This window comes from Typopeltis vanoorti, chromosome 8 (genome assembly GCF_054136105.1).
Source record: "Typopeltis vanoorti isolate ZY-2024b chromosome 8, IOZ_Tvanoo_1.0, whole genome shotgun sequence".
NCBI lineage: Eukaryota > Metazoa > Arthropoda > Arachnida > Uropygi > Thelyphonidae > Typopeltis > Typopeltis vanoorti.
In genome coordinates, this window is record NC_143556.1 from 117787570 (window position 1) to 117805056 (window position 17487).

At 34.7% G+C, this 17487-nt stretch overlaps 1 protein-coding gene across 1 annotated transcript in view; it reads left to right on the forward strand.

The window, feature by feature from the left end:
- The window catches only part of Ndg (Nidogen), a 199542-nt gene that overhangs the window by 49708 nt on the left and 132347 nt on the right, over positions 1 to 17487 (forward strand). The window contains exons 7-10 of the mRNA XM_090396289.1: positions 2774 to 2974; positions 8508 to 8723; positions 10891 to 11037; positions 16899 to 17021. Of these exons, the coding sequence (XP_090252415.1) occupies positions 2774 to 2974; positions 8508 to 8723; positions 10891 to 11037; positions 16899 to 17021 (687 nt within the window). The remainder of the gene's footprint in view (positions 1 to 2773; positions 2975 to 8507; positions 8724 to 10890; positions 11038 to 16898; positions 17022 to 17487) is intronic.

Consider the following 17487-nt stretch of genomic DNA (forward strand, 5'->3'; position numbering starts at 1 on the left):
TCAATCCTTTGCTTTGCTCATGACATTGATGTATGCTATAGGAAGTGCAGTCTATTATGTACAGAGAGATTTTGCAACTCTCCACCCACGAGAGATGCTGTGTGTGTGTGTGTGTGTGTGTGTGTGTGTGTGTGTGTGTGTGTGTGTGTGTGTGTGTGTGTGTGTGTGTGTGTGTGTGTGTGTGTGTGTGTGTGTGTGTGTGTGTGTGTGTGTGTGTGTGTGTCACAGAACTCTTAAATGTTACTCCTCTTCCCATTGCTAAAAATAGGAAGCTGATTGAGCTGAGTCACAGTATCCGTAATTCGTCTACTCTAGGAATGGTGTTATGGTTATAGCCTTTCGGCTGTTTAGGGGCAGCTATATACATATACACGCCACAATCTAGGGAAATGACTATGAGCAAGGTTGTTTCCCGTTGCCTTCCTTGCCGTACTATATCCTATGACTGTACCCTGTGTGTTCACGGGACCGGTTTGTCTGCTTGCTGGATGAAAAATCCCAGATAAAATGGTGGAAAAACCCTGCTGTCCACGCCCAAGACCGGCTAATTTGGCTATGGCTGAGGAAAATCCTTAAGTTCCTCACGTCGTCGACGGTTGCGAAGTGCAAAGGCTAACCACGCGGATCTACGCTAGGAAATCGGCATGTACTCGTAAATAAATATAAATAAATAAATAATAAAAAAAGTGGTAGCAACTGTTATCTTCCCATCATGCATCGGAAAATCTTTTCCGTGTTACATCCTGTGAAACTTATTCGCTTGCTTATAAGCTTCTGTCATATTATATATATATATATATTTTTTTTTTTTTCCGCTTATCTCTAACTCTATCCACTCACTTGATATTCCGTATCATATCATCTTAGTTGCTTCTTCATCTCATTGAAATCCAGGGGAGCAAATCTGCGTAAAGTGTCTTCTCATCTGAATCAATTACCTTTGTGTAATTCTCAATAGAATTAATATTAAAACATAACTTCATTATACATACGGGGCATCTCCATTACATATACGTTCTGTGGTTTAATTATTATATTGTGTCCATGTGAATGTCATATTTTGCGATTTCATTTTGATAATAACAATCGTACACGACTGAAATTTGAAATTACAAATTTATGACTAATTCCATGTGACAACATTCTTCTTCTTTACTAAAAAGCCCACATGCTTTGTAACGCTGCTACTTTCACCATCATGCCATACTCGCCTCTGTGTTCCTCTCGTTCTCTCTCTCTCTCTCTCTCTCTCTCTTTGGAATTCAATTCTTTATCTTTCTTTCCCCATTCTGTTATGCTGTATTATTTTTATATTATTTCTACCTTTTCGTTTCTGAATCCAATCATTTCATAATTTTCTCTGATTTGTGTTCTTCATTTTGTGTAATATTGTTACAACTGTATTTTTGATTAATGTTTTCATCATCAACTTGTCTAATTTTGTAGTTTCTACACATATATTACTACTGCTCATAGAAGAATCTACAACACCTTTGTAGATTCTTATTTCTTTTAATGTCTGTTCTTTTACCTTCATTTTATGCGATGCCATGTTTAAATTAGTTCTATTCCTAAGCATTTTATCTTAATAACTTCAGTTATATTTACTTTTATTTCTAATTTACATCTCATGGATCCTCTAGTAAGTGACTCAATTTTTTTTTCTTTTTAAAGTTGATATCTTCATATATTTCTTTTGTGCGCATTATTGAATGCATTTAGAAATTTTTGTAAATCATCGTCATTTTGAATGAAACAATTGTGATTTTTAAAATAATTATTAACATTGTTTACATTATTATATGAATCTTATTGTTGAATATTAAAACAACTTTGAGCGCATTATATTATCTATTTGACGCTCCCACGCATATACACCATACTAGTGACTGCAGGATTCAACGGCCGCTTTTCTTGCAATCACCTTTAAGGTCAAAACTGAGTATTATTAATTCACGGCTTTCATTTGATTGAGGTAATTAAAGTTTTGAAGTAATTTGAAGTATTGAATTCAATTATTGACAACTAGAGATTCTTGAACACATTTCGATTATATTATTATTATTATTAAAACCACGCTACCGGCCAAGACGTTTATAGACGTCAAGATTATCATGGATGCAAAGTGCATATTAAAATTGCAATACCATTGATATTACATTGAAATATATGATGGATGCGAAGCGTATGAGGATGCGTATTTGGTCCATAATGGCCGGTAAGGTGGTTAAACATACACCTTCAGGCTGTAAGAAAGTATTATACAGTCGTTTATTATTATTAAGCTATTTAAGATCCTGAGGTTCTTTTGAGTGTTTGAGCCAATTTGGACAAAAATGAAGGAATACACTCTTCTTACTTCCTCTAAAAACAGTAATACCGCTTGAAAACATCTCATATGTAAATTTACGGATCTGGCTTCAATTTAGATATAGTTACTTGGTTGGCATTTTTTTAATTGTTCAGAAGGTAAATTTTTCTCTGAAAATTTCGTAATATAATAAGATCAATAACGCAAGTACCACGAATAAAAATAGCGATCAAGTAGACGTATTTGAATTTCGATTTTTTTTTTTTTTTTTTTAGAGAGAGAGAGAGAGAGAGAGATTAGTAAAAATATGCTAGCAGAGACTAATATAATCCGGCTAAGTATTTTGTTTCTCAGATATAAAACAAATAGGAGGTAAAAGAATCACACACCTGTTTGTGTTATTTATTATGATAAAATAAAACTGCTGATAAACTGACCGTCCTTTAATAATATTTGTTTTAGGAGGTTCTTTCAATCGAACTGTGGAGGTGGAATTCCCAAACAGTGGACATCACGTATTTATCAATGAGCAGCATCTCGGTCCTGATGTATTTAATTATATGCGAGTAAACATGGAGATTCGTGGGTCTGCACCATCCATTCCTTTTGAAACGAAGATTGAAGTCAGTGATTACGAAGAGGAATTTACTCGGGTATCCCCAGGTCAGTGACATAAGAAAAAAACAACAGTAGAAGCTAACCTGAAATACTGTTTTATTACATAAATTGGTTTCTGGAAGTTAAATGACATTTACTATGTTTATTGTTATTTAATGATGATTCAGAACACGAGAAGTTTTGATCTTTGATTTATATTTGTGTAATGGACAGAAAGTTGAATAGAAAGAAGAATTTTGTTAACATTGGATTTGGGAACCTGCAGAGTGTACTTTTTAGAAAATGCGTAATGTGGACACACACTTTTATAAAACATCAACAAAAAAAAAGAAAATCAGCGAAGAGGAAGAAAATTTGGTCCTATGAGTTTGGAATTAACCCTGAAGGATAAAGAATGGAAGATATTACAAGAAGAAAACTTGTAATATCTAGAAATTTATGAATTGTCAAAAGTTAGCAGTAGAATAAAGTTATTATTTGCCCGATGACAGAATTGAGTTTCACTAGCACTGAGGATAACAGAGATATCATGATTTTACTGAAATTTTATTGAATATTGGTTTAGAAATCAGCATCTAAGGTTGTAAATATTCTCGACGTTTTGTTCATATGTGGTGTGCAAGAGCGGATAAATGAAAACAGAGAGAACAATGCATTGTCTTCAATTAATCTGTCTCACAAATATCAAGAGTGACTGCTAGAACTTGTAAAAACTTTTTCATGGTATTTATCTACAGTTAAATAAGAAAGAAGCTCTCTTATTGTCGATATCGTTTGAAATCCATTCTGATAATTACATGCCTTTCCAAGTAACATAAAAGTTAACTGTACATTTCTCCTTACATTAGCATGAAGTGAGTAATAGGACGAAAATTTGATGGAAGAGATTTTTATGTTCTTAGGAAGAAACCGGATTTGATCTAATTTCCCACTGCAGGATACACACTTGGCAATATAGGAGAGTATAAAAAGAGAATATAAATGGAGTCAACTGTGACGTACAGACCTTCAGAAAAGACGAAAAATGCCATCAAGAGACGGTGCCATCGAGCGTTCTGTGTTAAAAGAATAATTAGTGAGAAAGAAAGAAAACAGTCACTGAAGTAAGGTTTCCGTGGTGTGAGTTATCGGCCTAAATCCAGTATAAACCACTAATAAAACATCAAGCTAAAAAAAAAAGATGTACACGATTAGTCGTGTACAGCAGTGCTTCCCAAACTTCTAGATATCAGGACCCCCTTTGCAAAAATTAAAATATTTCACGCCCCCCCTCGAAAAAAAATCGTAATAGAGAGATATATTATTATAATATTTATTGTATTTATATTCAATACAAAACATACACAGCGAATATTGCAAAAATCAAATGCATGTATTACATTTTTTGCCTCTTACCGTTTGGTTCTGAAGACGATGCGGGCTGTTCGGGTAAAATATGAAATACTGTCCTTTTTTCTTTTTTTTTTTGAATCTGTTTCTGCTTCTTCTGATTGTTCGCGGGATTTTTTTTATATTTTTTATCAGCCACTTATCCATCTCAGGGTTAAATTTTTTAACATAGAATAGATCAAATAATATCACCACTTACCGATACTGGCACACCACAGACTGATAACATGAAATTAGTGAATATTACTTGAATAAGGGAATCTCCAGACCAGGAACATTTTTCTCTTTTGTGACTTTTCTCCCTTTACGGTAATTAAGCCTAACGCGAAACAGACGCCAAAGGCAGGTCATTAAGATGTGCATGTGATTGGTGCGGTATTAACAAAAGATCGCGCAACCGAAAGATAAAAGAGTTGAAATGCTAACTCTCTGCAACCGAATTCCATATGTGAAACTGCCATAACATTCATTATATATATATATATATAGATCTAATTAATAACAATAGTTTTTAGTTAGATACTGTGTTTACGATGCAACATATGGTTTTGTTTCAGTCTATACAGCATAGTTTCTGTATGAGGGGGGGGGGGACATGTGATTCATTAATTAGTGTGTTTTTATCCCAGTTGTCTCTAATTGCACTATTTGTTGAGAAATATCACAGACTCCCCATAACTTATTCACTGGCATAATAAAAGTACTTGTTTTTATTGCCTCTGCAGTATAGTGGTTGTTAGGGAGGGGTGTTGTTTACCACTGCAAGTGAGTTACTATCTCCCCACATGAATTTGTTTAAGCTTTTTTTCATGTGTGAAGTATATGCGAAACTTTTATTGGTAACAGAAAACTAGCTCGGATGTCAATGATAATATAAAACGAGTTTTGATATGTATATAAAGTCAATATCAACAGTCCCTGATAACGAACGCCTGATAAAAGGGACAGGAAGATTTGGAGCTTCCCTGGAGAGCATTCGAAGTAAATGCAATTAACCACTGTTTTGAAATGAAACATATGAATAAGCAATATTTACTAATATTCATTAAGCGCCGAAATACGCAGGAAGCAAAGTTTGTGAACCAACACCAATGTGTGAATTTTTCCATTAAAATATAAAAAATAGCGAAAAAGAAATAATAAGTTAAATATGTTTCTTTTAAAATAAAAAAAAAATCTACTTAGTCTTAAAACATTTTAAATTTGTTTTCATTATTTCACGGTCCTCCTCAACAAAACCTACGGCCCCCAAGGGGGCCGCGGCCCACAGTTTGGGAAGCGCTGGTGTACGGAATATCTTCAGGATGAAATTAGCAACAGGAAAAAGTGACAACTGCAATACGTAGAATAAAATTAAAATTAGAAGTTTTAAAATAAAAATTCTATTTCAAGCCAAACTTGGTTAGCATACATTATAGATCTCCATAGCTGTGAATTAGGCTACGATAGGCGTTATACAATACTTCATCTTCTTTGAGTGCCATCTCCTATCGGAGGTCGGCGACCACCTTGGCAAATTTTGAGCGATTCTCAGCTACTCTGAGCAGTCTCTCAGAGTTCATACCAGTCCACTGGCTGATGTCTGCCAGCCAAGATTTTCTTCGTCTTCCTTGTCCTCTTCTTCCATTTATCTTCCCTTTTATAATCAGTTGAAGTATCTTATATTTTTCATTCCGAAGTAGGTGACCAAGATATGCAGTTTTCCTCTTTTTATGGTATCTAAAAGTTCACGTGATTTCCCCATTTGTTCCAGTACTTCCTGATTGGACGTTTTTGCTGTCCATGGGATTTTTAACATTCGTCTGTATAGACACATCTCAAAGGCTTCAAGCCTTTTTATTGATGTTGTTTTTAAGGTCCAAGTTTCTGCATCGTACAGCAGTACAGACCATACATAGCATTTAACCATGCGTATCCTAAGCTCTAAGTTTAAACTGCGGTTACACAGTGTTGATTTCATCAAGAGAAAATTTTTTCTTGCCATTTCAATTCTAACTTTTATTTCCATTTCTGGATTGCAATCTTCATTTAACCAGTATCCGAGATATTTAAACTTTGCCACTCTTTCAATTTGTTTCCTATTTAAAGAAAGTACTAAATTAAGACTTGGTTTATGACCATGAATTTAGTTTTGGTGATATTTATTTCTAATCCCATTTTTTCACTCTCTTCATTTATTAGTTCCAAAAGATTTTGAAGATCCTGCATATTGTTAGCCAGAAGAGCTGTATCATCAGCATATCCGGATGTTACTGATGATTTCACCATTTACACTAATCCCTTCCTTTCTTCCTTCCAAGACGTTTTGAAATATGGCTTCTGAGTAGATGTTAAAAAGAAGAGGTGACAGCACACATCCTTGCCTTACTCCTCGTTTGATGTTAATGGAGTCTGTAATAATGTCATCAACTTCAACAGATGCCTTTTGGTTCCAATATAAGTTTTCAATGATCCTGATATCTTTACCATCTAATCCAATTCTTTTTAATAGTACAATCATTTTAGCATGTTGGACTTTGTCAAATGCTTTCTCGTTGTCGATGAAGCGAATGAATATTACCTTGTTTTGGTCAATACATTTTTGAAATAAGATCGGAGAACAGAAAAGGGCCTCTCTTGTTCCCAAGCCGTTTCTAAAGCCGAATTGGGTATCACTGATGGTGTCTTCACATTTTCTGCATATTCTTTTTTGAATTATTTTCAGAAACATTTTGAGAACGTGACTCATTAGGCTGATCATTCTATAGTCATTACAAGTTTTCGCATTTACTTTTTTAGGTAGCATGATGAAGATCGACTGTAACCAGTCTTGAGGGATTATGCCTGAATCGTAGATCTTATTAAATAGTTTTACTAATATGTTAATGTTGTCAACTTCTAATAACTTTACTATTTCTGCTGGTATTCCATCTGGTATACAACACTAGGTTGGTTTAAAATAAAGATAAAATTAACCTTGGTTTTTGTTCCACTGAATTGGACAATAGCATTTCGGCGGTTTCTTTGAATCCACGCGCATAGCTGTACGTTTCAATATACTGCCTTTCTGTGAGTTGCCAAAGCACTCGGATGTTTTATCTTGGTGGAATGAAATCCTGGTTTGTGTTCCCACTGTTTTTCCAAATCGCAACATCGTGGAGAATTTTACATAAGTGAGAAGGCAACTTTTAAGTTGCATATGACATTTTTTTATGTGAGGCAAAGCAACTGATGATGAATATCTGGTCTATTATTAAAAAGTGTTTAGAGAATGGTTGGTGGCACTAGAAAAGCAATAGAGATAAACGAATTTCAACCAAAGAAGATCGAAATGAAAATTTTTCTAAATTGGTTCCACTATTCTGACTTGTGAGTATTTCACTCCAAGTGCCACCTCTGAGGCTACAAGAATCAAAACGTGTGTAACTGGAAAGAGCGATAAGTAGTAATTGAAGCTTACATTTGAGCTTAAGAAACATGTGGAGTTTCTTAAATTGGAGACAGAGTGGACATCATTAAGATTGGAAATAAGACAATGCGTATTTCTGAACTGGATCTGGGACGATTTTTCCATTCCACAAAAACGACAAACTGGTCAGAAGAAAACATGCAGTTTACATATATAAATACAATGGCTCAGTAGCCTTAGTCGCTTCGGTCGTAAATTTAAACAACAGTAACATCTGTGTGCAATCCATTTATCGTTGCTTGATTTTTCATGGTTAGTTGTTGGTAGGAACTAAACTGAAATTGGAAGAGACAAGGCATATGTTAGATTATTTGCTAATCCATGAACATGGAAATGTTGTCGGCAGTCCCTGAATGGAGTCCAAACACATTTGGGAGAAGAAGCAGCAAAAATTATTTGCTTTCTGATTTTGTTCTTTACTATCTTTGGAAGACATCTAGGAACTCTCTATGTAAATCCATTTTAGATCCCATTTAGATATATCAGGAAAACTCATTTCTTTGCTAAAAATTATTAAACTTAATTCTCTCTTTGGTGATCATGTCGACAGTGCTTAATTGAGCATAGAAGACATCTTTAATTAAGCATTGAACTTCATATATTTATTATAGTCTACTTTATTGTTAGTTTTAAATTAATTTAAAACTAACAAATAATGTTATCCTTTTTTCTTTATCCTTTATCCTGATCGACTCATTTGTCGTATTATTGCTAATCGCTTACGTTTTTTTTTCCCTGCAGGTGTTATCCGATCGCATTCCTCGCGTTCTTATCGTTTGGAAGGAAATACTTTGGAAGTGCCCTTCGTCATTGACCAGACCATTGCTTACACAGAGTGCCCATACAGTGAACTGGAGTACACTGCCCGACTCAAAGTGCAGCGGAACTTCATTGTGTATGATAACAGGGAACAAATAGTTAGATATGCTATGACAAATAAAATATTCCCCCTCACCAGTAAGTGACCTAACCAAATAGTGAAATAGTATCATAAAATTTTAATGTATGTTTACATTGTTTGGTCAGTCATTGAAACGCTTCCTTACTGTTTAGCCTGTCAGAAAATGTGCATTTGTTTGTAGCATTTTGGTTTTGAAGAGCTTCATAGTTAAAAACAGATTGGGAGATTCAGAGAAAGAAAATACGAAAAGAAGTGTACAGGTACAGGATATAGTACGACTGAAGGGACCTGAAAATCCCCGTATTATAAAGTCGATGTGAGTATAAATGAGGTCAAGTTAACGAGTAGACTATTAATGAATTAAAGAACAGAATAACACGCAAATGAATTAAAGAACAGAATAACACGCAAATGCTGAAAATTATTTAGCTGGAAAACATGTGGAAAATATTAAAAATCCGAATTAAAGTATATTATATAAATTGCGAGAACATTAGAAGCCAAAATATTGGGGAAAAACTAAACAAAATTACTGCATAAAAAGCTAGAAAGGGAAGAACAGATACCTTGAAAGGAATGAAAGTTATTTTAAAAATAAAATAAAAATTGTATTTAAAAAAAAAGCAACGGAGAAATGGTAGTTAGAAATAGTAATGGAAATAGAAAAAAAAATTAATAATAAAAATAAAAACTTAAGGTAAATAACGAAACATAACCACAATTAATATTGGTACAATTAAAAAAAAAAAAAAAAAAAAAAATATATATATATATATATATATATATGTTAAAGATACCAAGCAATTTTAAATATAATCCTGGTTTTTTTTACTCCATTTCCCAAGTAAGCAAACAGACAAGTCAGTCAAGTTTGCGCCTGCAAGTGTTGCAAGTCAAGGCAACTCGTGGTAAAGGTAGAATAAGTCTAGCACTACGTGCTAGACTTATTGCACTACGTGCAGGGTCAGCTAGACTTACAACACTTGTAGGCGCAAACTTGACTGACTTGTCTGTTTGCTTACTTGGGAAATGGAGTAAAAAAAAACCAGGTTTATATTTAAAATAGCTTGGTATCTTTAACATATTTATACCCAAGATAAAAAACTTTCTATAGGTATATATATAAAAACAGTTTTCAGTAGCTTGGGCAGGAATAAATTATTAAGACATTAGATGGCGAAATCAAAGAATATAACATCAAGAAAGCATGAGATCAGACCCAGATAGAATAACAGCAAAATGGTATAAAAAATCTTAAATATAAAAAAAAAGTTTTACTTTTTAGTAAAATAAAATTAAATTAAGCACTTATTTTACTTTTAGATAATTCTAAAAAAGTAACACAGAAAAAAATGGCATACATAACATACATACATAACAAGTAGCCAGTTAGGCTTACAAATATCTACATTCCACTGCACAAATATTAGTAAGAGTGATCAGTGGTAAATTACATAAACAAAAAAAATATATTGCAAAATAATGAGTTCGATGACAATATTTATCATTTTATATATATATATATATAAACCTCCACAGCTCCACTTAGCTGTGGAGGTTTTGCCCATTTGTTGAAAATACTTGATTAAAATCCTGTATAGGACGCGAAGAACTTTAATTAGGTCTTTTCAATTGAATGTGATGAAAGGAGAGTTTTAGAAAAACGCATTCCTGCCTGATGGACTACAAATAAAAGTATTCCTATATCAAAATATGACAATATCTTCCTTTTACTGTCCTATCCCCCTCCCAGCCAATCTCGTATTGAGAGGTCGGGGTTTACCCTGCCAGAAAACTCGTCTCATTCATCCCAAAAACAGCCAACCAGCTAGAAGAATACAAGAAACTGGCAGCCATCTATGAAAGTAGGAGTAACAGCCCTACCCAATCAGATTCTTCAGATTTTTTTTTATTTCTGTCAGATAAATAGAGGTGTGATATTTCTATAGTCATCAAGACAAACCTTGTTTTGCTACTACTTGGCTACGAAATGGATATTACTGTTCTTTTTTTGTTGTTAATATAAAACGTATTGTCAAATATTATATGTGTATTTAAGCGAAATAATGAGTTCGAGGACAATATTTATCATTATTATTTCTTTTATCTGTAAAAGTTCTTATTTCTTGTACCAGTAGCACTAAGATTTCTGGAAGTTTTCTTCGAGTGTAAAATCGTTCCAACAAACATTTTCTTTATTTGAATTACTTATTTTTGTTGCAGCGGAAGATCCATGTAAGGAGGGAAAGAGTTACTGCGGTCCTCACAGTAAGTGCGTGGTAGAAGGAGACTCGTTTCGATGCGTATGTGACCATGGATACGAATACTTGTATGAGGAGGATGTGAAGGGAGAAAGAGCATCATGTGTAGGTAGGCACTGAAAAGGATAAAATGAACATAATCTTCAGGTTATTTTGATGAGTGTAGGAGAGAAATACTTATTGATAAGTAATAAGAAATAAAAATATTAATAAGTAACCTGATAAGTATTAGAAATAGTTTACAATAATTCATGTTTCTTTATACAATTTACCATACTTCAGAGCATAACGTTCATTACCAAACAATAACATTCGATAAATATGTATTTACATTATACAATAAGCTCTACACTTTTCTTGCTGCAATGTGAAAAAAAAAAATCACTTTTATGCTTTGATTTCATGAAAGGACGATTGTCCATCAACCTATCTCTTGATCCGACAGGTGTCACACTTTAACGTTCATTGCCAAACACGCGATACCGCGCGATGCGAGTTCTCACCAAACGGCCGATCACGCGTTATCGCGTTGACGTCGCTAACTAAATAAAAAAATAAAAAAAATTTGGCCACCACACGAAATTCCAATTTTCAGCTTGGCAATGAAAGTGTTAAGGTCGATTCACTACTCAGAATTAAATGAAAAGCAAATTATTTAACAGAAGGTTTTCCTTTTAGTTCCCTGGTTGTTTGCTTTCCGAAACAAGTAAAAATGAAAAATAGGTATTTCTACTAAAAAATAGGTATTTCTACCTTTAAAACATTCAATTTCACGTTATTGCAACTAAAATGCTAAAATACGAAATAATAATAAATAAATAAATAACGAGACATCTCCAAGCAATCCGAGAATTTATCCAAACACTTTACCAAATGAACTTCGGATAATTTTGCAAACCATCTTTCCCATTCCAACGTTGCCAATTTATCTTTACAATCTTCAGAAATATTAAATTTCAACCAGAATGGGACTACTGCCAGTATTGAAATGAATTCATTATTGCAGTGCATAAATATCCTGAAAACAATTTAAGGACCGGTCCATCTATCTGTTCACCGGACATCACAGAGGCTCGTGATGTGCCACACTAGCTCTCGCCCCGTGGTCCTGTTTTATGCTTTTCTGGAAGCTTTAACTCTCTGAAGATCAGTCACTCCAGACACAGTATTAATCCATCTCATTGATGGTCTACTCGTTTCTCTTTTTCCAGGGACTTTTTATTACTGTTTTGAGGCGTCCTCCTTCCAATGTGTCCAAAGTATTTCAACTTTCTTCTGACAATATCCTCAAGAAGCCGTAAATTCTACTGATCCTTTCTAGCACTCATCCATTTGTTTGCCTTTTAGTATATGATATCCTCAACAGCCTTCCTTAAAACCACATCTCAAAAGAAGCTATCCTTTTCCTATCAGACATCTTTAGGTTCCAAGACTCACATCCATAAGTCACTGTTGGAAAAGCAGCTGCATCCCAAATACTCAACTTTGTTCTCGTGGAGATAGATCCATCTTTCCAGATGTTATGAAGTCTCTAATTGTTGTTTTAGCCATTCCTAATCTTTTTCTCACGTCTTCTGAACAGCAATTCTTCACATTAATAATAGATCACAGGTACCTTAACTTGCTGACCTCCTCAGTTCTTTCTTCATTAAGGTACGCTTGTTTCTCAGGAGCTTTCCTGTTTGCATTTTCTTTGAGAACCATAATCTTTGTCTTGTTAGGATTGGGCTAAGTCCTCTGTTCTTACTAATCTCGTTAACTTTGTCAAGAATATGCCCTAGTTATTCCTTGTCATTACAGAGGAACACTGTATCATCAGCATACCTCAGATTACTGATCAATCTACCACCTATCCTGAGCTCATCCACTGCTACACGCACGATGTCCTCAGCATAGATACTAAACAAGTGAGGAGAAAGTAGCCATCCTTGCCATGACATTGGGAAGAAATCTTTCCCAATGTCATTAATGTAGAGATTGAATAACAGAGGACCAAGGACTGATACTTGAGGCAAACTTGAATATTGCACATTCATTCCCCCACCCCATACCATTTTTTGATATCTGTCAGTCAGCCATCTTCTTATCCACGCTAATATTTTATAATACAAACCCATATTATCCAATTTATGCAACAGTCTTCCATGTGTATTTTGTCAAAAGACTTAGCAAAATCCGAAAGTATCACGGTGTATTCATCATTCCCCTAGTTTAGCTCAATGGTAACATTATTATAGAATGTGAGAAGTTGTTAAAACATTACCTTCCGGTAATAAACCCATGCATGCATGTGTGTGTGTGTGTGTGTGTGTGTGTGTGTGTGTGTGTGTGTGTGTGTGTGTGTGTGTGTTGGCTCTTACTGGAAGACGTCGTTCATAAATTATAGTAAAGAAAATACTTTCCGTGATTTTTCTGTCTACATTATATTAAAGTAAAAGTGCTGTGTAAGTAAGCTGTCAGCGGTAGATACGGGAGTATAACACACACAGAAAATCTTGAAAATAAGATTTTTTTTTTGCGGTATACTGTTTTTTATGCGCTAAATATGCTATTATATTCATCAGCGTTAATTTTCGATTGTCTATTTCTCTTCTTTTATTACAAGGGAACAACTAAAAGACGAACTAAAAAACGAACATCTTTATCTAATTTAAAAAAAATTTAGAAAATTCAATTTGTCATTTTGCATCTGTCATGATCCTAACAAAGTTAAGTTATTCAAAGAACTCTATTGAGCAGCGGCTTTTGTAAAAATCCAACTAGTGGGTGTAAGAAATTATGACGCGTTTTCTTAAACTTTCTATCCGCTTTTGACTCATCCGACAAGAAATAGTCCAAATGAAATCAAAATTGTAAATGTATTTTAATAGAGATCTCAAATGGCGGACTACTTGGCCCAGTGGACAGTATTTTCAACCTCCTATTAATAGACCTGGAGCACTAATTCCCCTGATTCATGGGTGTTTCTTTATGTCTTCGGGTAGATGACTTTCATCTTCCAGTGTGAGACCCAGAGCTTCCGTAGCTCAGTCGGTTTCGGCGATGCCCTTTGTTTGGAAATATCTGGGTTCAAATCCTGTCTAAAACACGAAGAGCTTTTCATCTGAAGATGAATTAATCGAAAGTATCGGTTAATGCGGAGGTAGTTTCCCTGAAATTCTAGTTTTCATCCCACAAAACAGGCAAACCATCCAGAAGAACACACGCAATATACAAAGATGGGAAATTATGAGAATAAAGGTTAACTACGCTATTCCGTCGGATCAGGTTTGGAAAGCCTGCATGGTATGATGTGGGTCTACGCGTAGCGTAAAATAGGAAGGAAGTGCAAGATCATCAACCTGCATATTGAAGATCCTAATTGTCTTGAAAAAATTTCTTGTTTCATTTCTAAAATCAGACTTTCTGAATTATTTAATCCTTACTCGTCTACTCACGGTAAGAAATGTAAATTTAAATTTATAACTAACCTTTCGTGGATGACATGCACATAAAAAATAAAAATAAATAATTTTTTCCATTTGTTCGAAAGAGAGAGAGAGCTAAATCCCATATATTAAGTTCCGTATAGCCAGAGTGAAGTCGTAATATATAATTTACCCATTTTTGTCCTTTCTGTACCTGCATATGATCCGGTCGAAATAAAAACTGAAAGGCTAGATTAATTTTTGTAGGGATATCAAATTTCAGTAAAAGTCGTCCTTTGATCGCGGAGCACAAATTTTCAGCAGCAGGTAGCATGCATAGCATCAGAACTAGACACCCTTTTGTTTTCCAGGATCCTTGTGATTTCTTTTTACTGGAAAACTGGAATTGGTGTGCAGTGAGTAGTTCTTCATAGTGTGTATGTGAGGGAGGAGTAATTTGCTATGGTCATCGATGCAGGAATTGGAATGGAAAAATGATGCCAAAAGAAGAGATTTCTATTTCAGTGATGATTTCAGACATAGTACCACTTGAATATGAGTGTGGTGAATGCGTAAATGGAGAGAAGTTGTTCCCGATAGCCTTAGCTAGCAACCAGAAGGCTCCATTGCCCTTATAAAAGAAGGCTAGTTTGAGAGGCATTTGGTCAACTCAAAATGGGATTCCGATTTCTTTTTTTTCTTTTTTTTTTTTTTCAAGAATTGCCCTTGAACACTTGGAAAACCAAGGCTTGGAGACTGGTCAGGAATTCTAGTTGGAGAGAGGGACGAAAACGTTCATTCCAGTTATAATTATTTCTGTTATTCGGTACGAGCAGGGAGCAGGTGTTTGAATCAAAAGAACTGCAGTAGTAATCAGAGCATGGGAAGGAGTATTCAAGGAAGTTGTTCTTTTAATGGCACCCTTTTAATGCTAGAGGACACAAGACTTGAATGGCTAGGTGTAGGTTGTTCTAAGTTATCAAGAGGTGAAATGGCAGTGTATTCCAAGGTATAGAAGGATAGCTTGCTAGGAAGAGGTCAAGATAATGGGGGGAGGGATTGGTATTCTGACGGGAAAACGGGCTGTTTCTGCTAGATCGTTGTTAATTGCGAATACTTCGGTATTCTTGACTACTGGATCACTGGAAGAAGGGAGACCAGTTTAAGTTGTGGACAATGGAATTGTCTTAATAAGATAATCTCAGACAATGAGATTATCTTCCTTAAGAAAGATAATCTCATTGTCTGACTGCAGAAAGTCAAGCTTCAGAAATAGATACTGAAAGTGGCCGAAGTGGTCACCCGAATTTGGTGAATGGTAGACACAGCAAATAATGCAGATGAATTTTGAGCCAAAGCAAATCAAATGGGATAGTTCAAAGTGTTTGCGTTCTCTGATGTCAATTCTGATGAACTGCAATAGTGTCTTCCTTGTGGTGGAAGGAATTATGCAAGATGTAGTTTGGACAGCTGAGGTTGGCAGAAGTTTCTGAGGTCAATAACAATTATTTGGTTAGGAATAATAAGTTTGGTTTGATGACAGTAGATGGTGGTATGTATACTGTTAAGGCTGCGAATTTTCGTGAAGTGGATATGGAATTTTTTTTTTTTTTGAGGATTATTAATGCTTGTGTTTTGTTGTTGGAATATTGTTGCTGTTTTGATTTGTAGTTGGATTCTTAATTTTTTTTACGTTTTTTGTTCAAATTGTTCGGAATTTTCTTATGACTAATTTTATTTCGTTAGTGGGATATGGACAGCCCGGTATATTTCAGTTCCTAATACTTTCATAATAGTCATAGTTTTTATCTACCTTTGATCATACTCAGAACTCTACTCAAGATCGGAATTTTCTTCTTCTGCTGGCTTATACCACTAGTAGCTCTTAGAACATACACAACACATCCTTACTTTTCTGATTGAAAAAATAATTGGTGTCCTTTTTTTTTATTCAAATTCATTCACTGAACTTCAGGATAATGTTCTTATATTTTGGGATCATGCAGAAAAGCGCAATCAACTTAATAGATAACTCTCTCCAAACGATTCACTCCAGATGCTATGACTGCCTTTACTGTCTCAGATATTTCCATGGGTGCTGCTTCATCAAACGTCCTCCATCGTTCCTCCACTTTTCCCTAAGAAAAGTGGAGGAATGATGGAGGATCCATACACTGCTCAGCTTCTTATCGTTCGCTTCCATCATTCCATCTACTTTTCTGTGGAATCACCTTAAAAAGATGAGAACACCTGTTTTTTTTTTTTTTTTTCAAGAACTATGGGTGTTCAAGAAACACATAAACAAGTTCTTTCTTTCTGCTCAACCCACTTGTCCACAAAATTATATAGGCTTTTGAATATTCTTGGTGTTGAAAAAATAGTATGTTTGTCTTAAATTTATGATGTACATGCATGTATGCATTCATTAGCATAACAGGAAGCATGTAAATATCTTCGATGTGTTTTCTATTATACTGTATATTTAAATACGTGAGGATAAAAAAAACAAAAAAACTTTACTACTTCTACATTTCTAAGTTATCGTTTCCTCTTGCATTCATAGATATCAATGAATGTACCTCGGGTAGAGACAATTGCCACATCTATGCCGAATGTATCAACCTTCCAGGAAATTTCATATGTAACTGCTTGCCAGGATATGCTGGGAACGGCGTGGATTGCCAAAGTAAGAGACTTATTTTGTTAGATACACTTTGTTCAAACAATATAAACCCATTTAGAATAATTACATTAGAATAATAATAAGAAGAATTCTGACATTTAGAATGCCAGAATTCTATTTCTAACCTTTGTTATTATTATTATTATTATTTATGTCAAACAACTGATCATCTCGCATCAGTAACTACGCTGATCAGTACTCATTAGTGTTGGGCGTGGGGGAGCATGTGGTTCGAAGAAATAAGAAATAAAAACCCATTGTTTTTGTTTGTTTGTTTTAATAGCTGAAGTTCGTGGTGATTGTGGAACACAAAGTATTTTGCAACATAGGTAAATGCAATGAAAAAGAATGATGAAAAGTAGGTCCCGTATGTAATATCGTAAATGAGAGACCAGTGTCTAAAATTGGACAGATCTGTGATTTCTGTCGCATCAGCAGGTGCTGTGAGAAGTGTTGTCCTGAGTCGAAA